This window comes from Mustela nivalis, assembly GCF_964662115.1.
Source record: "Mustela nivalis genome assembly, chromosome: 6".
In the NCBI taxonomy this organism is placed as follows: Eukaryota; Metazoa; Chordata; class Mammalia; order Carnivora; family Mustelidae; genus Mustela; species Mustela nivalis.
The window spans coordinates 14,083,511-14,108,264 of NC_139025.1; the positions used below are offsets into that span (position 1 = coordinate 14,083,511).

The 24,754-nt window shown below is 48.7% G+C and overlaps 1 protein-coding gene across 5 annotated transcripts in view; it reads right to left on the reverse strand.

Moving 5' to 3' along the window:
• Positions 1-5,253: 5,253 nt before the first annotated feature.
• Positions 5,254-24,754, reverse strand: part of ZFYVE1 (zinc finger FYVE-type containing 1) — a 59,720-nt gene continuing 40,219 nt past the window's right edge. For 3 of the 5 annotated variants that reach the window (XM_082733404.1, XM_082733403.1, XM_082733402.1), the window contains 8 exons: positions 15,240-15,346; positions 13,151-13,259; positions 12,522-12,619; positions 12,308-12,425; positions 10,176-10,346; positions 9,243-9,423; positions 8,596-8,709; positions 5,254-6,843 (listed from right to left, as the gene is read on the reverse strand). In XM_082733404.1, the coding sequence (XP_082589530.1) occupies positions 6,611-6,843; positions 8,596-8,709; positions 9,243-9,423; positions 10,176-10,346; positions 12,308-12,425; positions 12,522-12,619; positions 13,151-13,259; positions 15,240-15,346 (1,131 nt within the window). In that variant the 3' untranslated portion in view covers positions 5,254-6,610. Of the gene's footprint in view, positions 6,844-8,595; positions 8,710-9,242; positions 9,424-10,175; positions 10,347-12,307; positions 12,426-12,521; positions 12,620-13,150; positions 13,260-15,239; positions 15,347-19,386; positions 19,569-20,048; positions 20,157-24,754 lie in introns of those variants that run through there. The other 2 variants (XM_082733405.1, XM_082733406.1) reach the window with 2 other exon arrangements.

Here is a 24,754-nt window from a genome sequence, read left to right on the forward strand (position 1 = left end):
CGTGTTGCATTGCTTCTGTTAATGATTCAGATCACGATTTGATCCTTGCCTGCTACAGCAACAAAACCAGCTGCAGTGACGTCTACTCAGATCCTGGGTGCGGGGTAACAGAGACAGACCAGTTTTAATGGCTCTACTAGAGAGCTTCACTTACCCTCCAGATCCAGTGTGCTCTATGCATACCCCAAGCAGCTGACCTGTGAACTCCACGGCCCCCCTCCTGCTGGCTCCTCCACCCGAGGCCACAGCCCCCACTGGACCAGCATGCATTCTCTAGGTTCCAGCAGCTTCTTTAGTCCCTTCAGATCTCCTAGTAACTGCATCTCACTGTTGCCAGCCCAGGAACTTTGTCAAACTACTTGAGTTACTCCCTTGGGTGGCAGTTAATAGTTTTCCTGCTAGAACCCTAGTGACTTGATGTACAGAGAACCAAATTCAAAAAAATGATGAGCCCATCAGACTGGTCATCTGATAGATGAGCTACACATTCTAGCAAATATTTTTAATGCCTCACATTTTATAAAGAACTCCCCCCCCCCATCTTACTGGATCTTTGTAAAAACCCACAAAGGTGGCCCAGCAGGAGTAATGTAAAAATTAGTAGCATCGCCTTACAGGGAAGGCTGGGCACATCGACTTGTGTCAGATCATAAACCTGTTCAGCATAGAGACCTGAGACCACGTTCCCAGGGGCTCCTGCTCCTCTGGTCACTATCCGAGCGAGTGCCCACTAGTCCATCAAGTGCCATAGAGAAGTCAGGAAGTGGCTTGGTGGTGCCATTAAGTGCGCAATGCTAACAGCCCCTGGTGGTGAATCACCAGGTAAGTGCACTTTCTGGTCCTCAGTGATGCTAAGAAGCTTGCTAATTAGCCAGGATCCGTAGGCGTAGGCGTTTAGTCCTTCGGATTGGGCTCCTGTTCTCTCTGCAGCCCCGGCATCCTGGCCTGTGCAGAAGTCTCAGGAAATGCCCATATACTCAAAGGGGCAAGGGGGCCACTGTCACTGCATGGTCTTTTGGATCAATTCTGGTGGCATGCCCCTGCTCAAGACACAAGCAGAACTGCTGATCCATGAACCTAATATCCACTCACTTTTGTCTCCACACATTCTAGGTGATCACGATGTACAAGTTCATTACAGGATGTGCAATTTTAAACTGCCAGTCTTGACCACCTAATGCAGTTTCCCTCATGATTCTGTATTGTTTCTATGGAGCTAAGCGCCCATAAGTGGCTTCCTCGTGCGATTCTGATCCCTCCCCAAAGAGCGGAGGCAAAAGGACTACTCAGGAGAAGAGTGTTGAGTTCCGCTGTGATGGCCCTGTCCCCACACACCCTCTAACCTCAACACCCTGTCCTCACCCAAGCTCCTTGTTAGGCAGATACAGTTGTCCATCATTTTTTATTTCCCCTAGGCTTTTTAAAAAGGAGAGAGTGGTTCTTTAAAACCTCTAAACAGCAAAATTTTTTATCTCTGCTTAGCAGTCACTAATAACATCTGGTCTAGGTTGTAAGAAAAGTCAAACTTAGCTAAGAAGCTAAGTTTGCTTTTTAACACAGTGTCCCAAAGATGAGTATGTTACACAGTCTGGGTGAAGCCTTTTTCACCTGCACATCTGTTAGGGCATTTCGCCCTGTTCATAGGTGACCACAAATGTGAATGAGCAGGCGATGGGAAGCAGCGCTGACCTATGACGAAGTCCTCCCTAAGTGGCCTGGTTGTTGGCTGGCTTGTAGCCTTGTAAACGGCTGAGAGGACAGCAGCACTGGTTATCACTGGCTATCACAGATGCCCACAAGATAAACACCCGCTTCCCACCATCTCACTGTGTAACCACCTTAGAAATCAGCCAGCCTGACCTACAAAGGCCTCCAGAAGTGTCCTCCGACCAAGTTAGCCCCCACTTATCTGTGAGCTCTAGATCTGTCCTGGTCAAAATTTCCCACAACCGTCTCTGAAAACACCTGGAGGCCAAATTCCATCTCTCCTTCTGTATCTGCCAATGCGTCTGGGCCCATTCTTGTCTGCCTCTCGAGGCTACCCATCGCATGGCCACTGCCATGAGAGTGATCTCCCTGGGTCCCTGTGTTCAGTGGATTGTGCCTGGGTCATCTGTGCCATGCCCCTTTTGGACCATCTCCTCCTCCTGCCTGGTCTCAGGACACAAATGTTTCGAGAGCCTTCCTCACCTGGGCCTCAAAGCAAGCCAGACTCCCCTCCTTTCCATCTCTTGAAGTGCCACTATTAAGTCTCAGAACATTCCCAAAAGCTTAGCTTTGCCAGCATCATTGCCTTTTCATTCTTACTACCTTGTGAAGTATGTGATGGTCACTCCAATATACTGAAGAAGAAAAAAGGAAAGGGACCGGCCCAGGTCGGCTAGTAAGTGGAAAAGCCAGCAGACTCTCCTGTTCAACTCTGAGATCTGTTGGGCCTTTTGTGCTTGACGGAATGGGACTTACTTCACCCTGAACTTTAAGGTCTTGGGTTCAGTTCGACGTTAAATCTCCCTTCTGTCCTCTTAAAACTAGCCAACTCTGTGTTCTGCAAGCGACCTCTGGACTGGTTGGCCTGTCTTTGCTCCACCTCCAGCTTGTTCCTGCCACCCACCCACTTGCACTCTTGGCTTCACTTGAATTAAAAGCAGCTATAGCAAAAAGGACTTTCTCTGCAGAGCAAAGGCACCCAGATATAAACACTGCCAACAGCCCAGGGCTGCCTGAACCCAGGTGACAGGGCGTCTTGGAAATGGAAACAAGATGTCCAGGGACAGAGGAGCCAGAGCCTTGAGATAGATTCAGGCTGGAGGTAAGGGTAAGGTCGGGTGGCTGAACCCACAGCAGTGCATGAAGTCCCCCAGGACTGGTACTACAGACTGGTGGGCTCCATCAAAGTCCACCAGACCCAAAAAGATATGCTCATGGTCTATAAATGGCAGCTTCAAAGATGGCTTTGGTCATATGAGCAGATCCCTAAACTGCAGCTTCTCGAACCCCATGTACCCCCACACCATCTGTGCTTCAGTGCTCCTAAGTCTGAGTTTCCCAGGTATAAAAAAAGGAAAAAGTTGCACTAGGTGTAATTTAACAGGCGGCTATATGGGTTCAGTCTTCTCCCCCGCCGAGATGGCAGTTCTGAAACTGAAAATGCAAACATGGTGGAAAACATCACTGTTTTTTAACAACCAGAAGCTGAGCTCCAGTGGTACAAGGGAGATCAGCTTGCTTCATCTGCAAGCAGGTCTGTCTGTGACATTTTAGTGAAAGGGAAGTAGAACTCTACAAGGAGGAGCAGATATAAAAGCTAAGCCCTCCTGAGGTAACAGAGCAGGTACCTTTTTCTCTTAGGGTAAGGTCAGTGCCGTATCCAGAAATGCAGAATTCACAACCCACAGAAATTTACGAGAAGTGCCACCTTGCACTGTCTGGGCTGGGGACAGTGCGGCTTTCAGGCTCACCTGGAGTCAAACCCCAGTTTTGAGTCTCACTGGCCAGGCAGCCCTGGGCTTCCAGAACTTCTCTGAGCCAGGGTCTTCAGCTGTAAAACATGGACACCACTCCCTCCCTCCCAGCGTGGCTGTGAGAATACCAAACATATTCAGTCCCAGCACTGTAGCTGGCACCCATGTGTTGGAAGTCAATCCAGCAGAGCGAAATCCAACAGATACGGGAGGGTCCCCCTGGGTCCCATCACTCAGGAGACCGCTTGGTTCTCAGCCAGCTGAAGCCTTCCGTCCTAGCTCCCTGAGCACTTCACCAGTGACCTCCTCCACCTCCGTGCAAGTCTTTCAAACTGCAATTTTTTTTTTTTTTAAGTAATCTCTGTGCCCAACATGGGGCTCAAACTCGTGGCCCCGAGATCAAGAGTTGCACGCTCTTCTGAGCCAGCCCGGCGACTTATTAAAGCCTTGACGCAGCCACCCCCTTAATCAGGAAGGCAATTAATCTGCACTATTAGATGTCCGGAGAGAGGGCGCTCCAGGTGGGGGCCTGCGGGGCGGGCAGTTTCTGGGGCTGCAATCATATTCTGTTTCTTCATCTGGGCACTGGTTGATTATACGTTCAATTTCAGAAGATCCATCATATGGAAATGTGTATTATCACTGTTCAATAGCTTAAGCCATTGTTCTCATCCTGAGTTTAGCTGGTTTTTAGCCCTTGAGTTGAGGCTGGGATTGGATGTGTAGGGCAAGAAAAGCGAACTTTGTTACTTCCACCCTGGGTCGCTTCTCTTCCTTTACTCTCGGTCTGTGTAGGGTCAAGGAAGGGCGTGCAGAAGACTGTTCCGCATCATTGCTACGTGGCCCGGCCGACTCATGCTCGGGGGGTGCCGCCACACGACAATGGGACAGACGGCCAGGTCTGACATAGGCCACCACCACGCATGCACCCCCCTGCTTCACTCACCCGAAGAGCAGCTGATCAAGATGAAAGGGATGGGAGCGGGACAGGGAAAGCCAGAGGGAGAACAGAGCCAAGAGGTAGGGAAAGGACGAAGACTAGTGTCTGTGCCCACGAGGAGGAGGAGACCATGGAGGACGGTCAAACAGAGAAGGGGGTCAAACAGAAGGCAGAGCAAGGGAATGAAGAGATCATGGGGGTCAAACAGAGAAGGCAGAACAAGGGAATGAAGAGGGAACCAACAGATAAAAAGGTAGAGAACAGTTTTTCCAATGGTTCCTCTAGGTCAGTAGCAACACTTAACCCTTCTGTGAGGACTTCCCGTGGACTGAGGCACCACAGCTACCCCAGTGACACCCGAGCACCAAGTCACCAGGCAGCGGCCGTCTGACACAGGCAGCCCTACTCAGGGCCAGGCTGACACGGCTCCCCGGCCCCACAGCCAGTGACCACACCTGCTGGGGAAAGCTCTGATGACGAGCCCAGGGGCAGGACCACAGCATGGCCAGGTCCCGCTCACGCATGGAGCCCTCACCACCAGAAAGTTCTGTGAGCATCTGTTAGTACCCTCTAAAGGAACAGCCTCCAAGTTCCCAGTTAGCAAACAGCTGGAATAGGCAATCTAAGAGCTGGGGGGAAACAGCCCAACATCGTGAGATGAAAACCCCATCACAGCTGCTTTTTTCCAAGCTCTTGTTAGGCTAACAGACTGAGGTATTAAAGGTCAAATATTACCACCCCAGAAACATCCCTCTCGCTTGGCTTCTGCTCTGAAAGCCATCAGCTACTTTCCTATTGACTAGAAAGAGGCAAGGTCTACTGGGGAAGTTAAAGGAAAGAGCACAGTCCATATTCAGCAGGAAGATTCCTTTATAATGGCGAATTTGAGAATACACAGTACTGGAGTAGGGCCTGAGTCCCTGGGCCACAGGAGGCAATACGGACGCCAGTCTGCGAGGGACCAAGGCCAGCCAGGGCTCCCGACGCACGGACTCTCATGCCGGGACTGACTGCCCCGCCCCTCCCTGAAGCTCAGCCCACCCCCCAGTTCTGCCAAGACCTAGGTCACATTGAATTCTTCGTGTTTGGCCACTGAAGATAAAATCCGCCCCGATGACAGGTTCAGCACAACAGTCTCTTTCCAGTCACGAGAGATGGATGTCCCGGCTCTTGGTGAGAAACCAAAGTTCACTTGACTTCTCTTGCAAGAACCAGAGAGAATTTTTTCTTAATGATCCGTTGAAATATTTATATGCATCTGAAACAACTAACAGTCCGTTCGGTGCGCTGTTTCCCTGGAAGATTCTCATATTGCCCCTCCGACGGCCAGAGGGGGCGCGTATCAGGGAACAAAGAATTAAGACACTTCAAAATAAGCAATAAAAATCCTAGTGCAACACTCAGAAGCAGATGGTGGGCTCGCAAGGGCGGAGAGGAAGGAAGCAGGTGCTCTACTTGGGGGCAGGGGGCGGCCTCCGGGAAAGCCAAGTGGACACAGAAGCATCAAGAAATAGGAAACCCAGCTGGGGAAGGCCGGTTTCCTCCCGCGCGCTCCCCAGTACTCGGGGCCAAGGACCCTACCCCTCACCCTCCACCCACTCTGGTGACCTGCACGCTAAGTTGGGTAGTCTCTGACATCGGCCTAGGCCTAGGATAGGGACCCTGCCCCAGGGGGCCCCCGAAGGTTCCTTTCCGGCCCTTCCAAGCAAGAGGTACCTGGGAAAAGGCAAGGAAAAGAGAGGCTTCAAAGGCTCACAGAGAAGAAGCAAAAGGTGACTAGCAATACAGTGGCTCTGTTCCTGGCTCTGTTCTGTGGGGAAGACCTGCGGCCACGGCCACCTTGTCCCTGTGCTAGGGACAGACTGTGCTAAGTCGTCGGAGCCAGCAGCAGCCTGAATATGCTCCACGTTCCCTTCAGATGTATCTACACATATATTTAGATCTTTATTATTTCTAACTGAAGTAAATGCAACGGATTCAGCTTCATTCCCTTTGCTATAAGCTGCTCGGTTCCCCTGCCCTGAGGGGTTCACACCTCCGGCTGCCAGGCTCACACCCCTGCTCACCACCTGCCCCACCCCTCACACCAGGAAGAGCAGAGGACACACGCCGTGACAGGTGCCCGAGAGGAGGGCCAACATCAACGAGACTTCTGTTTCTAACCCTGAGAACCTAAGGAATTGTGAAGGACGCGGAGAGGGAGCTGGGGTTAAAGGTCACCGGGCTTTTTATTGCAGTTAAAGCAGACTCGGACAGGATGGTCCCAGCCTCGAGAAGGGACAGCCCGGCGGTCATGGGAGCACTCGTCACAGAAGCCCTGTCCGCAGGCCCGGCAGTGGTGCTTGGAAAGCTTGATGCTGAACTCCTTCCGGCAGCTGTGGCAGTGCAGAATCTCATGGTCGGGCACCCAGTACGCTGGCCTGGCTGCGTCCTTCACCAGCCCTGTGGTGGAGACAACACCGGTGGGCACGCCGCGGGGAGCCATGCACCCTGAGCCCCCAACCCCCACTCCTCGGGCCAAAAAGACGCCCTCAGACTCTTCACGGGCTCGTGGTCCTACTGCACACACAACTGCCTAAAGGGCTGGTTGGTTTGTGAAGATTCGAGAGCACATGCGGGGGAGGGAGGCAAAGGGAGAGGGAGAAAGTCTTAAGGAGCCGGCAGCACCCAGGCAACCCTCCTACAGAGCTTTTAAAACATGCATACACCTGGCCTGCACCCCACGCCATGCAGGTCAGGAGATCTGGGGCCGGGGACTACGCGCTGAGGTCTACGTGTCTATCGAGTTCACAGGTGATCCCGCAGCACAGCTGCATAAATACCACTGGAGTCGGGCCACCTGGCTGGCTCAGTCGGTGAAGCAGCTAGCTGCCTGCGGCTCAGGTCGAGATCCCAGGGGCCTGGGCTCCCAGCTCCACGGAGGATATGCTTCTCCCTCTCCCTCTGCCACTCCCCCCGCTTGTGCTCACACTCTCTCTCTCAAATAAACAAAATCTTAAAAAAAAAAAAAAAAAAAAAACACTAGAATAATGATAAAGCAGTCCAGACTCTGGGAGTCAGGACATCTCTTCACACAAATCACAGTTCCACTGAGTACATGCTGATTAGTGGCTACAGGATCGAGAGAGGTTACCTAACTTCTCTGGGTCTTGGCTTCCTCCTCTTCAACAGCTCACGTTCAAGAGCAGTTATGGGGATTACAAGAAATAGCGTGACAAGTCTAACGCACTGACCTGGGACCCAACAGAAGTGAGCGCGCAGCAGGTGAACCCTTGGTGAGCCCAGGAATTAGGCACCCCCGAGAGCATATGCCACCTGTGCTGCAAGCCTGGGCAAATCTATTCCTGTGCCCTTGAGTCCAAAGTTCATCATCTGTTCACCCTTAAGCCACAGGATGGTAAATCGGATCCGAGTGATTTTCACCACCAGCCACCCGGGAGCCTCTGGTTGCTCCCTTGTAACAGGCAGAAACACCCCAGGCCCAGCCAACAGTGCCCAAGCCTTCCACACACTGGTGGGTCTCCCCTCCCCTCCCTCGGGCCCTCCTAGTTACAAGCACCCTTCACATCTAGAGGTGAGTAAGGGTCAGTGAGTAGCAGCGTGGCTGGTGTGGCAGATCAAAGACAGCCACAGATTCTGACACTCCCGGCCCCTACTCCAAATGCAGGCTTTGTGTCTCCAGGAGGCTATAGCATTAGTGCCATTTCCAGGCCCAGATCTTCAAGACACTGGTGGCTTCTACTTCCTGTCTCCTGGGATATTAGCTTTTAAGAGCCCTGAGCCCCATGTAACAGGTCCAACGACCCCTGGAGAACCCATGTAGAGAGGCCTGGAGAACACACGGAAGGGTGCCCAGCATGTAAGCGAGGTTGGCTCGGCTCCTCGAGACAGGTCAGGCTGCCATACTGGAGTATCAGGCGGTAACTCCAGCAAGGCCCCCTAGGCCGGAATAATTGCCCTTCCTGACTCGAAGTTGTGAGACATGATAAAATGGCGCTGTGTCAAGCCTTTCCATTTTTAGGAAGCTCCTTATGCAGCAATGGATAGTGTAACAGATGGCCTCCAGGATTAAACATGAAACCGCTAAGGTTTCCAGCAAAAGCAAGCAAATATCAATTTCCGGTCAGCAAGGCTCTGACACAAGGACAGCCCAGGGTACTCCGAAACCCCTCATCCCACATACGCTACACCCACCTAGCGGTATGTCAATGGCTGTCACCACGGCTCCCAGAGTGCTCTGCACGGCCTCGCCCACCTTCCGGGCGATCAGCGTCCCGCCTTCATCATCAGCCTGTGCCTCAGTCACATCTGTAGACAGTGCGAAAGGAAAAGCCGTCACCTCTTAGTCATTTCCCAAATGGAAAACTGAGGCGCCGACAGCAGAGTGCTTCTGGATTCTTCTCCCAGGATAACCCGGTGCCTGCTGCCCTGCAATGACGGCAAGGGTCTGGGCTGGAGTAAGGTCAGACCCTGACACCGAGTAAGCTCTGTCAGTCCTTGACCTCAACCCTCTGGAGCTGTTTTATAAATAAAAACGTTCCTTTCGGGGTAAGCCAGAAAGGTTCTAGGAGCGTGACCAAGAACCGTCTCCAGAAAAAAGACCCAGTCTAAGCCATGTCTGCTAAGACAGGACAGGGTAAACCCCTGCCCACGACTCGCACAGCCTAGGACTCTGTTAACGAAGAGCTTAGAGGACGCCAAGGACCAGGACCAGCAGCTGCCCTCATTAGAGTGACTGGGTGAGGAACAGGGTGAGGCATGTGGGAGTCCCACTTCCCAGGACCCCGGGCCAAGGAGAGCCGGCGCCCTCCACCCCTGCAGGCTCCTGGGCCCCACGTTACCTAACTGAACATTCCTGGCTTCGTAGCAGTTGTCACACACCCGCACCGGCGCAGGGCCCCAGCCCCGCTCGGGCACTGGCCGGGTCTTGGACGAGCAGCTGTCACAGAAGCCCTCCCCACAGGCCCGGCAGTGATGCTTGGTGTCGTTATCTTTAAAGGATGTAGCGCATTTGTTGCAGCTCTGTTCCAAGCCCAAAATAAACAGAAAGGCAGACGTTAATTCATTTCTATGGACTGAGAAAGCCAGCAAGACCCAGGGGGAGGACCCCCAACCCCGGCCAATGCTACTGAGAACGGCAGGACCCCAACAGCAGTCACGGAGAGAACCTGAGGCCTGCCCTCATGAAGAGTGCACCCGCTGAAGCCCAGCTGTGACCCATTTCTTCCGAGAAGTCTCTGGAAAGCCCCCTCAAGTCTATCTGGCTGAGTCACAGCGTTCTCAAAAAAGACTACGCTAAGTCTAGCCAGAAGACCAATGAGAATTCACTTTTTTCCACAGCTTCTCGAAAGAGCCTTTGGGAAGTTGGTGAGGTGCAAGCTTCCTGTCACAAAGCATGTGGGCCTAAGCTGGGGGCTCCCTTGCTGTAGGTACTGCAGAGATTCACGTACCAAGACACATGCCCTCTAAATGCTCCTTTTCCTCCAGATTCTGTGAATCTACAACCGCAGACAACTGACCAATAAAGAACTAGCCTCGGAGGCAAAGGAACTATAACCCACCAAAAAGAGATTAACCACAAAGTAACACAGAGACATCAATGGGCAAGAGAACACTGGCTGCCTCTTGTGCCCCACCCTTTCTAACGTGCTGGGAGCTAACCTGACTGAAAGAGAACTCCCGGCCTCCCTCACAGACCAAGCTGAAGACACAGCAAAATGGCACCAGCAGAACAGGCCATGCCAGGGAGGCAGCGGCACCCTGCCGCACCGTACCAGGATCTGGGAGTTGGGCCTCCAGTACGCAGGGGCAATCTGGTCTGTCAGCCAGGAAGTCACGGCCTTGGTGGGCCCAAGGCTAAGCTCAGACACCGACTGGGCCATGAAGTTCATCCCATCCAACAGGCGCTGGGCAGCATTGTTGTTGTCCTTCAGAAATCCATCAGTCTGAAAGGAGAATGCAGGCTCCCATCATGCTCTGAGCAAAGGGAGTAAAGGGGTGGGGGGAGGTGGTCTCAAGTGAGTTGTACGCTCGTCGATGGCCAACTCAGAACCACAAACTCCCTGGCAGAGAAGAAGGGGTACAGACCAAGAATCCCTCTGGGCTTCTAGACAGAATCACACCCAAACACACATTACTGACTCATTCCTTTTGAGGCAACCATAAGACCGGGTGCACAACTGTTCAATTCAGGCCTTACCTGCCCATAAATGAGATGTACAATCTAAGAGATACTCGAGTGAAATGGCAGCGCCTTCCGGAAGACACCCTCCACCCCAGGCTGGGTTAGGAGCCCTCCCTCGTGGGTTCCTCTAATACCTATACGTTGTCAGGAATCCTGTTTCCATGTGTAAAGACAGTTCCTATTTATGTATTCGACTTGCTATTAGACCAAGCTCTCTAAATATAATAACCTACCTTTTTTGACCCTGTATTTTTAAAGCATCAGGTTCAATTCTGGGCACATAGTGATCAACCAATACTTGGGTTGACATAATGACTTGAGTGAACGAACAGAAGGGGAGGGGCCTGCATCCCCTAATCCCAAGGACCACAAGGAATGTGGACTAAAAGGGGTCTAGGATATCACAGCTTTCTTAGACTACACGTATCTAACCACAGAGATAACAGCATTCACAAGAAAGAACACAGACCCAAAATCAAATGACATAGTCAGAAAAAGTGTAGAGAGAAAATTATACTAGTCAAGGCCACATTAAGTCCTGGGGACAGGATGGCCTGGCCCACTGTGCCAACAGGGTGGGCTCCAGAATAAGACTATAGCACAGAAACACATTTTGGTGGGACTGGAAACTGGAGAGAAGAACAAAACAATAAGGAAATCTTCAGTTTTGGATTTTTTTTTTTTTTAATTTTTAGCTGAGAGAAAAACAAAGCATGAAAAGGGAAAAACAGACTCCCCGTGGCGCTGGGAGCCCAATGCAGTACTCGATCCCGGGACTCTGGGATCATGACCTGAGCAGAAGGTAGTTGCTCAACCAACTGAGCCACCCAGGTGCCCAAAACTCTTCAGTTTTATGGGAATTAGTGGCCCCAGAAAAGTCGGGCTGACTGCTACCTTTAGGAGTCACCCAGCAAGGGGAACAGCACCAAATATGATAAGTCCCTTCAAGAAAATCACTCCTCTTTTTTCTACAAAGAGAAAAAGGTTTGGGGTGTGTTGGGATTTACCAGTAAGAATGAGAGCACCACACTGTGCCTCCAAACAGATTTGTTTTTCCAGTATCTTGAATTCAAAAGTCAAATTAAAAAACTGTAAGGGTTGACAAAATCCCACTTCTTAAATATACGGCAAGAGAATTTTCTGGAACAGAGGATTTCTCACATAAAGAATGTCACTATAGCATTTTGATAATAAAAACTAAAGCAATGTGGAAACTGGAAAAATCTGCATGTGGAAATGAGAATATGAAAAAATCCTATTTGCTAAGGCAGTATAACAATTGGTCAACTTTTAGTTTTATTTAAAGTTGTGCTTCTATGGGGCGCCTGGGTGGCTCAGTGGGTTAAGCGTCTGCCTTCAGCTCAGGTTATGATCTCAGGGGTCCTGGGATCCAGCCCTGCATCGGGCTCTCTGCTCAGCAGGGGGCCTGCTTCCCCTCCCCCTCTGGTTGCCTCTCTGCCTACTTGTGATTTCTCTGTTAAATAAATAAATAATCTTTAAAAAATAAATTTTTTAATTAAAAATAAATAAAGTTGTGCTTCTAGTATTTAGGCAAGAAGAATTAATTAAGGGTCTAGAACAAGAAAAGGCTCTCTAGATCCTGCCTCCCTAAATCACCAAGATATTTTAAAATTCAAGGTTAACCTGAATTCTACACAAGCTCCACTCCTCTACACACACAAATAACTGAATGATACAAGAAGAAAATGGAGCAGCTCTTACTCCAGGCCACACGTGCACAATCTCCGTCCGGACCACTGTATCCACAGGATCCTGGTTCCCAAACCAGTACTGCCGGCTACGGTAGACCACGCCACAGTTGGGACACTCGATCACATACCTACAAGGAAAGTAAACAGATCATGTTACCCGGCCAGGTGCCTGGCAGACCAACACACCAACAACCCTCAGCTACATCGACGCCGTTGAAACTCACCCAGACCAGGCATATTTTGCGAGACCCATCCAGGGGGAGTCAGTGGAAGCGGATGTCTTGGGCACTACGCTGACCTCCTTGCCTCTCTCATAGCAGGCCTGAAACATGGAGCACTCTGCCAGCTTCTTCTCTGTGCACCAGACCCCCTGACCCCTTCATTACCCTGGCCAGCCCCCTCCCCACAAACCATACCAAGGTTTGCAGACCCTGAGTTCACATTAGAGGAAGGGTCATTTCCCTAAAAAAGCCAGTGCCCTAAAAGATCATGAATTGAATGTGGACCCATCCTGAGACCCAAAACAGAACTGTAATTTACGCCTGCCACCAAAAATCCATTAGACAGGGTTCCCGCAGAGCACTCTTGCTCTGGAGAAGAACGAACAGTCAGTGTACATGCCCCTGGCATACAGGCTCCACAGAATACAGGGAAAATAGGCTGGGAAATTAACAAATGAACCAAGGGGTCCCAGCAACGGAGGCATGGGAGTTCCTCTGGTTAGAGCTGGAGAGAAGTCCCAGACACACTCCATCTAAACTTCAAATACTTCGGGAAGCGGGAGTGGGTGACCCCTAGTCTTTCTCAAAAGCAGAGCAGGGCAGCAAGCCAGCTGCCGGAGCAGAGCACTCACCTTGCAGGTATAAACGCGGTTGTCATACTGGTGGGAGTACCGGCAGCGGCTCTTGGCTTCGTGAGGGACTCCTTCTTTCCCATGATTCATGCTGTTCTTACATCCAGCCCTGAGTGAAGCCCAAAAGCTGACAGTGAGGTGGCTAAAGGAATCCCTGACACTGACACAGGGGACCGGGACCCTGAGCCAGACACGGGGCCAACACCAGACCTTGGTTATAGTACTGGGCCCCAAATCCTGAGCACAGCAGGTGCCGTGTGGGGCTCAGAAATCCACATGCCTCTCCTCTACGAGACCTGGCAGCACTACAGAGACGTGGCCACTGTTAACCCTTGTGTGGGGAGAAAGGAGAAGACAGCGAGGACTGTCTTCCTGGGAAAAACCACGTGGTCCCACGGCAGAAATGCAGGAGTAAGAAGGCACCACCCTGACAGAAGAGAAAACCTGAATGGCGCTCAGGAAACCCCCAAATCCAAAAAAGCACAAAATGGGAAGTTTAACCAGAACAGGCTGCCAAGATATAAAACAAAACCAGCCTCCAAAATTTGGCAGTGTATTAAGAGGAGGCTTAAGCTGAACAAGAAAACCTTCCAAATAAACAGTGCGCTCTGCCATCCTGACAATGCAAAAACAGAGAGCAGGACTTTAGAATTTCGCTATGATAGGAGGGAAAGTTCTGGAAACGCTGCTGAGGCTGTCAGAATGGGAAAGTAATGATCCAACAAAGCCTAAGCCCCTCATGCTGGGCTGTGGGGTAAACAAAAAAGGAAGGTAACAAGTCAAACTGGCAAGTAATATCCCACTTTCCTCTCCAACATAATCCTTAGCTCTCCCCAGCCCAGACCGTGGAATCTAAAAGCCAAATCCTTTTTAGAAATCCAGAGCCAAGGTGGTGGTGTGGTTCAGTGCCCAGTAGGTAGCCTGCATATAGGGTTCCATGCAGAAAGACCATTCACAATAAAGGCTCTAGAAGGATACATGTGGACAATGTGGGGCAGTGGTCCTGATTGGAGTAAAGACAATTCAATGGGGAAGAGGGTTGCAGTGGGGGGAAGTGTCTAGAGGACCCGGAGACTGCGATCTCACCGACACGCTGCATTTAAGTCCCCTGAGTTCCATTAGACAAGCCACCAGATTGTGATTTAATACTGCCCACAGCTCGAATGAATCCAGCGATCCTCAAAGTGTGGCCCCAGTCAGCAACATCAGCATTACCCGGGAACATACCAGAAACGCAAACTCACAGGCCCTCCATCAGACTCACTGAATCGGAAACTGGGGGGGCAAGGCCCAATGCCATGTTTTAACATATTCATCAGGGTTTTCTGACACGTGCTCAACGGTGAGAATCGAATGGAGCACCAGCGTCACCAGGAGGTTTGTCAAAAATACACAATCACAGCCAGGCCCACTGATGCAGAACCTGCATTTCACCAAAACCCCAAGGTCATGCACACACAGATGAGGGCTTGAGGAGCTCGGCCCTAACTCAATGTCCTCAACACACGAGAATCATCTGAGGACCCTTTCAAGGGCACCAACACAAGGGCCCGACCCCAGCTCTGTTAAGTGAACATCCCTGGAACTGAGGTCCCGGCCTTGAGAGTTTTGAAAGCTCCTGGAGAGAATTCTAAAGGTGTTCTAAGAGGCTGACCCTCACAGTGAAAGGAATCACCTAGGACTGTCACCTACCACAGAGCTTTGTACACTCCAGGCTGGAAAATGTTGAGTTAAGCAAGCGGAATGACTACAATTCAAAGTCTTTGTAGGAGAAACGCAGAAAAACAAAGCAACCTAAGGTTTTCTGTAGTAAACACCGCCCAAGCCAGAAGCCAGCCGATTTCATATCTAAACCAGGTCGGGATCTTCAGAAAACACTTCATAGCCATGTATCCCAGAATCCTTTGCAACCTCGAAGTGGGGTCCCCCGACCACCGGCATCACCTGGGAACTTGCTGGAAATGCACCTTCTCAGACCCCAGCCCCTCCGTAATTCAGAATCTGTAACTCAGCCAGACCCTAGGGGATCTGCACACACACTGAAGTCTGAATTCTCCATCTCTGCCCGAGGTGGCCAGGCCTCACTTACCCACAGCTGAGGCACAAGGAGGAGCAGGTGAAGTATTCATCTGGGAAAAAGGAGCTGTGCGCCATCTGGTCATCGGGGATCTCACCGCTGAAGCGGTCACTCAGGGCCTGCCAAGAGGGAAGGCGACACATGAAGGTGCTTGGCAGAGCGCCCCGGGCTCCGTCCCTCCCGCTAATTGCCTAAGGTCCCCTCGTCGCTGGCTTCTTTCCTACAGGCTCCACCACTGGGAGGGGCACCCCAACGCTTCTGCTCCTTACCCATGACCTTCTTGGCTCAACCTGCACCCATCCTCGCCACCGGAAACCTCAGGAAGAACCAGGCCATTCCCCCGGAGGTCAGAGGGAAGCCAGCAACACTACGGTGCTCTCTTAATTACCTCGAAGGTTATAAACACCTCACACACTCAGTCTTTCATGCAAAACCACCACAGATAATGACTCATGCCCATTTCGTCCTTTGAAGCTGGAACCAAGAATCAGAGACTGGAGAAGAAGCCTCGTCGTTAAGTCCAAGGGAGGCAGAGCTGAATGGTGAGCTGGGAGTTCCCTGGGCTTCTATCCCAGTTCTAACCACAGGCGCTCTTTGGGGGTTTACTAGGGCCACAGAACTGACTTGATGTAGAAAAAAGTCATCAGCCATAAAACAAGGAAGAATCATTGTAGTGTTTGGCAGTCTTTTATCAACAACAGTAACCTAAAAGACAGCAAACAGCCAAAATAAATGCCAAGAAGGAAGATAAAGTACTTGCAAAAGCAAACTGAAAATTTTGTTGTGTTGAAAGAAAGCTTCCACTTCTAGACCCCTGTTTTCATTCACTAGTTTATACACTGAAAGTGTCCTTCAAGCTGATTTCTTCCCAGCAGGCCCTTACTCATATGCAGTGGGGGGAAAGTTACATAAATTAAAGGGAAATGGCCTTTTCAGGCTTTAAATATCAACATAGGCATGCAAGTTTCAGTCTCCCATTCTGAGGCAGCCAGGAGTAAGAGAAAGTAAAGTGGCCTACACCAGAAAGACAAGATGTTACTTCCTTTAGTAAAAAGGCAAAAGAAAATTTAAGAGGAGATTGGGAAAAGAGCAGACTAGGGGTTTTTGTGTTTTGGGTTTTGTTTTTTTTTTTTTCAAGATTTTATTTATTTGACAGAAAGAGAGACAGTGAGAGCGGGAACACAAGCAAGGGGAGTGTGAGAGGGAGAAGCAGGGAGCCCGAATCGGGGCTCGATCCCAGGACCCTGGGATCATGACCTGAGCTGAAGGCAGACGCTTAACTGATTGAGCCATCCAGGTTCCCCCAGATTAGGTTTTAAACCTAGGCTCTCAGGCTCTGAAGGGAATTTCACTTAACGAGAACCTGTTAAAGTTCCTTTTCCTTTTCTCAATGAAATCTTAATACCCCAGGTGCAAACTCAAGTGTTGACAAAGGCACGTGGTTTCAATGATGACTGAGCTCAGGCGTAAGACAGAAGGAATGGCAAGGAGTGTGTCAAAGTGAGGGTGCGTGACACCCAGGCACATTCCAACTCAGCTTCTGTGTGGATCACGCACAGGATCTATCAGCCGTGGCCGGGCAGGTCGCAATCCTTGACTCAGACCAACAAAAAAGGTCTGACAAATAATACATGTAAGTCCTGTCCTCTTGGGGGTATTTTGTGAGGACTAGCTTAGGGAAAACACTGAGGACATACATGAATATACACAGGAATATTAATAATAAATAAGAATGAAAAGCAAGGGGCGCCTGGGTGGCTCAGTGGGTTAAAGCCTCTGCCTTTGGCTCAGGTCATGATCTCAGGGTCCTGGGGTCGAGCCCCACATCGGGCTCTCTGCTCAGCAGGGAGCCTGCTTTTCCCCTCTCTCTCCCTGCCTCTCTGCCTACTTGTGATCTCTGTGTCAAGTAAATAAATAAAATCTTTAAAAAAAAAAAAAACGAAAAGCAGAATCACTCACTAGCCTACACTGCCCTCCTCTGTCCTATTTTTTTTTTTTTTAAAGATTTATTGATTTATTTGAAAGCCAGGGCACACCTGCGAGGATGGGTGTGGAGGCACAGAGGGAAGGGGAGACAGACTCAAGCAGACTTGGCACAGAGCTCGACTGCATGACCCTGACAGCAGACCTGAGCGAAAACCAAGAGTAGGAACCTTCAACGGACTGTGCCACCCAGGTGTCCCTGTCCTACTTCTAAATGACCAATCCTTCCAGGATGTTTTTAGGCCTCACCTCTTCCATGAAGCCTTCCCAACCACTCTAGACATACCACACTCGGCCTTCTCTGAACACCAACTGTATTCAGTACCTGAAGTACATATCGAGTAACTGGGTAATGATGCGAAGTCACGGCCCAGCTGTACGGGTATTACCTCCCAGACAGGATCACACATGCTGTGAAAGTAGTTTCCTACCTCTGTATCCTCCACTGCTCCTAGCAAAGGTCCTAAAAGGTTCTCAACTAGGACCCCTGGAATAAGTGGTCTAGCACCAGCCCCCATGTGCACACCAACCCCGCCCTCCCCTCCTTACCTTGGCTCTCGCCTCTGTGCCAAGCTTCACCCCATGCCCACAGACCCTCTCCAATATCGGGCTAGCTGCTCCCTGACTGACCAAATTACTGAGAACTCTTAAGGCTGTAGTTCTCAAACAGGTGGGTGCACAGCTGTCTGGCATGGGCTGGTGGGCAAAGAGAGAACTATCTTCCTAATGCATCAATTCACTGAAAGACGGGACTAGGTTTGACAGATACAGATAGAGCAGACATGGATCCAGTACAAAACTGAATGGACAATTTGCATAAATAAAACCTAAGACCCCCACCCAAGTCATTTCAGCTTGTCGCTGGTGAGTCCGCACCCTCTGTGTCTCTATCTCATCTGTGCCAAGAGGCTGCTAGTAGTGCCTTCCTCAGGAGGCATCTTCATAGATTACACGGCCAAGATCAATGGAACTTACATATGAAGACCACGTGGCATAAACTAAGAGCTCAGAAAACATTCACTGCCATTATTAACATCATTTTCATTGGATTTTTATCCTGGTAATTTTATTTTCTTCCTTAGATACCCTCCTACCTAATCAATGTAATACAGGGGATAAGATATCAAGAACCTCTCTCCTTTCCATCCTTTCCACAATAGCTCACTGGTCTTCATAGCTTCCTACATTTGCTGGTGAACCTTTTTTTTTTTTTTTAGTAAGCTTTGCCTTGGGGCTTGAACTCAGTGGGCAAATATTTGACTATTTGACTGCAAAAAGATGCTCCCCTATCGGGACGGCTGGGTGGCACAGTCGGTTAAGCGTCCCACTCTCGGTTTTGGCTCAGGTCATAATCTCAAGATCATGAGACCAAGCCCCATGTGGGACTCCACACTCAGCAGAGTCTGCATAAGATTCTCTCTCCCTCTCCCATCTGTGCACCAGTACGCTCACTCTCTAAAAGTAAATCAATCTTGGGACACCTGGGTGGCTCAGTCAGTTAAGCCTCTGCCTTCAGCTCAGGTCATGATCCCAGGGTCCTGGGATCGAGCCTGACATAGGGCTACTTGCTCACCAGGGAGCCTGCTCCTCCCTCTGCCTGCTACTCAGCCTTCACACACAGGTGCACACACACTCTCTCTGATAAACAAAAAAAATATTAAAAAAAAATAAAAATAGGGACGCCTGGGTGGCTCAGTTGGTTAAGCAGCTGCCTTTGGCTCAGGTCATGATCCCAGCGTCCTGGGATCGAGTCCCACATCGGGCTCCTTGCTCAGCAGGGAGCCTGCTTCTCCCTCTGCCTCTGCCTGCCATTCTGCCTGCCTGTGCTCGCTCTCTCCCCCTCTCTCTCTGATAAATAAATAAAATCTTTAAAATAAATAAATAAATAAACCTTTAAAAAAAAAAAAAGGTGTTTATGTATCTAATGGGGGAACAGAGAAAGGAAAAAAAATCACTAAGGGACGTAGAAACTACTAAAAAGGTGTAAGGGAAACAAAACAAAAAAAAAAGAGAGTACTTTTAGCCCCAGGGTTTTTTCTTTTAACAGGTAACTGAAAGGCTAACCTAAGTACTAGCCTCCCTTCGAAAACCAGCCCATGTGGCAGGAGGTCACCAGGTGGGCTGAAGACAGGGGCGACGGCACTCCCCAGCAAATACAGGACTACAGCCCCGGTACCTTGACAGCTCCAGGTTCTTTCTGCTCCAAGTGGCCTGACTCAATTCTCTGAAAGTTCTCCAGAAAAACGGCAGCAAGGATTTCCAAGCTCGGCCCGGAACAATCTGCAGGCTGAGTCCCATGGCACACGTGCCCACAGAACCCCCGGGGTCGCCCGCCCTAGACACATAAGCTGCTGGCTTACACTGGCCAGGGCAGCCATAACCTCTTATGACATCAGCGAGAGAGGAACCCCCAGGCTAACTGGCCTCATCACTCGGACACGGGCGCCCCAGCCTCTCCTCTGCTGGGGAACATAGCATCTCACTTCGCTCACAAGCCAATAAAGAGCTGGTGGCCGGTAATGACGCCGACCCTAACAGGCCTCAGGAGGACTGACATCAGTCAGAGCATGCGAATGTAACAGTACAACTCTTCACAGTGAAAAGACTCTGATGTTAGTGTGTTTTAGATACAAGGGTAAAGAGAAATTATCCTCCTTCCTTTCCTTCCTTTCCAACTAATCCACAGTCTTTGTTTTTCAAAAATTCCAAAGCTCAGGGGCATCTGGTTGGCTCAGTAGGTAGAGCATGGACTCTTGACCTCGGGGTAGAGATTCAAGCCAATGTTAGGTGTAGAGATCACTTAAAAATGAAATCTTCAAGAAAAAAAAAAATCCAAACCTCACATCATTCCAGGTTTTCTTGGGCTCTCCTCCTCCTGAGGTCCCCAAGCTGTTAGAGGCAGGCAGGGACACCCCTCCACCCCACCAGAGAAAGCTAGGGAGAACATTTGAGGCAACTCTAGAAAAGGTTGCCTGGAGACCAGATGATCTTGAACTTCAGTTGCCCTGGCAACAGTATGGCCCTTTCTACCTGTAAGGTTTAGTCCCAGTCACCAAGGGCTAGCAGGGAATTTTCTGATTCAAAATGGAGACTCTTATGTAATCACTGATGCCACCTCTCCCCACAAAATACCGTTATAAATAGATACTTCCTGATGTGAGAGAATTGGAAAGTCAGAGTTTCTACATTTAGAGATCAGAGCCTAAAAAAGGTATTATATAAAACCTATACAAATTCAACTATAAAATGGTTCCTCTCATGTATTCAGAACTATAAATACAGACAACAGATAAGTCTGTCGATATATATATATATATATATTATATCAATATATAACCTGAGCAGCTCTTTAAACAGATTTACCTGCTCAGGGAGGGTATACTCTACTGGTAGGTGTCTGAGCTATTGCTCCCCGGGAACCTAAGCAAAGCAGTGAGTGGTCAAGAAGTGGGAGATAATCCTGCTAGCAGAGAGACTGGAGCCTGAACCACAACATGGCCGATTCCACGGCTGACCGGCAGGAAGCACGAGGAGGTCAGCATGATCCACCAGGAAACAACTGAGCAGGCCACAGAGAAGAGGGCGGCAGAACAAACTCTCACACACATTCTGCAAACTCTGCCCTCCTCCTCGTCATCACATTTCCTATTCAATAATGAACATGGAAAGTAGCACTTGGGCTCCCTCTGAATCCAACAATGCTCTCTCAATCAGATGGAACCTCGTAAGTAAGATAACTGCTCAGAACTTTTTTAATGTATACTAATGGCATTAAGAATGTAGTGTTTTGGGGCGCCTGGGTGGCTCAGTGGGTTAATCCTCTGCCTTCGGCTCAGGTCATGATCTCAGGGTTCTGGGATCGAGCCCCACATCGGGCTCTCCGCTCAGCAGGGGCCTGCTTCCTCCTCTCTGCCTGTGTCTCTGCCTACTTGTGATCCCTGTCTGTCAAATAAATAAATAAAATCTTTAAAAAAAAAAAAAAAGAATGTAGTGTTTTTCTGAAGATTTTATTTATCTGAGAGAGAGAGAGGACAGAAGTAGAGGGAGAGGGAGAAGCAGACCCCTACTGAGCAGGGAGCCCAATGAGGGGCTCGATCCCAGGACCCTCAGATCATGACCCGAGCCCAAGGCAGATACTGAACTGAATGAGCTACCAAGGCGCCCCAAGAATGCGGTATGTTTTATGTACAATAGAAAGATGACCAAAATGAATAAAACTTTTTTTTATTAACATATAACCAAGATACATAATTAAGTGAAAAAAAGCAAGCTGTAGAATTGTAGGAATCATATGATCCCATTCAGGGAGAAAAATATATACATCACATACACACACTTAGGTATGCACTTATGTAGGCCCAAAAATTCCTAGAAGCACACACAAGTATTAGCAATGTAGCAAAGTAGCTACTACACAAGCATTAGCAATGGCTATGACTGGGGTAGGGAGGATCTTTTAACTTGAACCTTACACATTTCTGTACTACTGAATTGTTTATCTTGAGCACATACTGCTTCTGTATTTTATTTTTTTTTTTTTTTTTTTTTTTTTTTAAAGATTTTATTTATTTATTTGACAGAGAGAAATCACAAGTAGATGGAGAGGCAGGCAGAGAGGGAGAGAGGAAAGCAGGCTCTCTGCTGAGCAGAGAGCCCGATGCGGGACTCGATCCCAGGACTCTGAGATCATGACCTGAGCCGAAGGCAGCGGCTTAACCCACTGAGCCACCCAGGCGCCCCTGCTTCTGTATTTTAAAGAATGACTTTTTAAACATTAAAATAACCAAACAAATACAATTTATGGGAATATCCTTTCAAGAGGCAACTGGCAAAATGTATGAGGAAACTTTAAAGACGGCTACGCCTTCAGGCCTTCTCAGAAGCAGAGTAACTACTGAGAAGAAATATATAGCACTGGGTTAAAAGCACAGACTTGGTAGCCAGACTAGCTGGTTCAAATTCTCCACCACTGACTGAGTTACAGTAGACAAATTTATTAACTCCTCTGTGCCTCCACATCTTTTTCTCCCCCCCTTCTTGACCTCGTAGAGCAGACACGAGGATTACGTGAATTCATGATATGTGCAGAGCCGAGCATAGTACATGGCCTACAGTAAGCACTCCATACACATCAGTCCAAAAGTGTACTAGGAGTTGTAACTGATCCTAAGGAAAGAGGCAGAATGTGAACCATTCCTTTAAATACATGGAAAATATAAGCAGGAAAAAATGAAAACCACTACTAAAATGAGGGCATAATTAACTAAATGTAAAAAACGATCCATCCATTTGTTGTAAACAAAAAGCATATAACTACTTTAAAGACATATTTTCATTAAATAGTTAATGGTGTGAGAAAAAATGCTGGGCTTCAATATTCCATGAGAAAAGCGAAGTACGTAACTGCACATACATACACTACGACCCCAGTTCTCTCTTTAAAAAATCATGGCCATCCCACCTCAGGTTTAGCCTTAGCATAAGTACGGCCATTCAGACCCCTGTGCCCAAGGGCTGAACTTTCCTTACTTTACTTTAGTTCCAGGAAGTTCCACCCTGCTTTGGTTCCGGAGACCCCCACCCTGCTTTAGTAACAGGAACCCATAAATACCCCTGCCTTAACTAAGCTCGGGGTCCAAGTCCCTACTCCGCTGCATTGGGTATACTTGGGCCCAAGCTTAAGCATGTCACCTCGGGGTCCAAATCCCTACTCCACTGTGTCTGGTATACTTGAGCCCAAGCTTAAGCTTGTCAAATAAACCCTTGTGTGATTGCATCGGTGCTTGGCTCCTTGGTGGTCTCTCAAATGCGAAAACAACAAAATAAGCAGCAGGGGCACCTGGGTGGCTCAGTCAGTCAAGCATCTATCTTCGACTCAGATCATGATCCCAGGGTCCTGGGATCCAGCCCCACATCAGCCCGCTGGAGCCTGCTTCTCCCTCTCCCACACCCCCTGCTTGTGCGCTGGCTGTGTCAAATAAATATATAAAAATCTTTTAAAAAAAATAAAAATAAAGCAAGTAGCAAAGAATCACTTAACATCACCATTTATCTACCCATTTTTTGCATACTTAATTTGCATTATTTTACCATTATAAAGAAAACTGCTTTGTAATAATCCCTACTTTTTTTTTTTTTAAGATTTTATTTATTTATTTGACAGAGAGAGATCACAAGTAGTCAGAGAGGCAGGCAGAGAGGGTGGGAGAAGCAGGAAGCAGGCCCCCTTGCGGAGCAGAGAGCCTGATGCGGGGCTTGATCCCAGGACCCTGAGATCATGACCTGGGCCAAAGGCAGAGGCTTAACCCACTGAGCCACCCAGGAGCCCCAATAATTCCCACTTTAAAAGTCATCACATCCTCATAAAGGTCCCCCTGTGTTCTGGTGGAAGAGTTTCTCTAAGGCTAATTCCCAGAAATGATACGGCTGGAATACATATTATGCATATCTTCACCTTCACTAGATATTTCTGAATGACATTTCAAAGTGGTTGTACTGATCTGAACTTCAACTGGCCGTCTGTAAGAGCTTACAATGCTTCACATCCTTTTTGACATTTTAGCACCAGACTTATCAACGTCTGCTCTCATACTGTTGGGGCTGTCATCTGCATTTCTTTGATTACTAGAGAGGTGAGATTTCTTCATTTGTGCATCACAGTTTTGATCAAGCCTCTTAAGTGATTTGTCTCTCTGTCTTCCCAAAAGTTTATATACTTTTTCCTGACCGTATTCCTGTATATATTATCTAAAATAAAAAAGGCAATCATATAGAAAAAAAAAATCTCATTTATCATATTAGAACATAGCCCTGGCCTTCACAAAGTGTTTCTACTCAGTGAGTTCGTGAGTAATTGGAAAAGGCTAAGAATACCAAGCAGAGAAAGGAAAAACTGGGAGAAGCAGGAAGCCAAACAAATCAGTTTGTCGCTGATAATTTATGTTTATGCCCATCCCAATTCTTCTGTTCCAAAAAGAATTCAAGATTCCTTATAGAAATAAATAAAACAAAGGAAAGCCAAATTAAAAAAAAAAAAATCACTGAAACAAAAAAACAGCCATTCTATTCTACACTGCTGTGAACTATGAAAACTTCAGTTAGTATATCTGAACAGCTACAAAAACTCTAGTGGGTCAATTTGCCTAATGCAGACCTTACAAGTAGTTTTCTATTAAAACGATAACTGGGAAATTAAACTTCTGATTTAAAGAAGAGATTAAAAGCCAAGTGACAACCAAAAAGATAAAAACAAATTTTTTAAAGATGTCAGTAAGTTAGAGAACCCCAAAATCCCCTGGGGAGAGCCAAAAGCACGCGTTTTGAAATGAGTAACTCCATGGACAGAAGCAGCAGGTCCCGCACCCCAGTCTCCGCCCCAGAGGACAGAACTAAATATAGGGTCCAGGGGAAACTCTGGGGACACCAGTTACCAAGAATCATCACAACTCCAGCTGACCAGGCTCCGTGTATTTACAGAAAACTTCATGACTCATACCACCTCATTAGCATAGTGTAACTATTTTTCTCAAAATTGCCTAACAAAC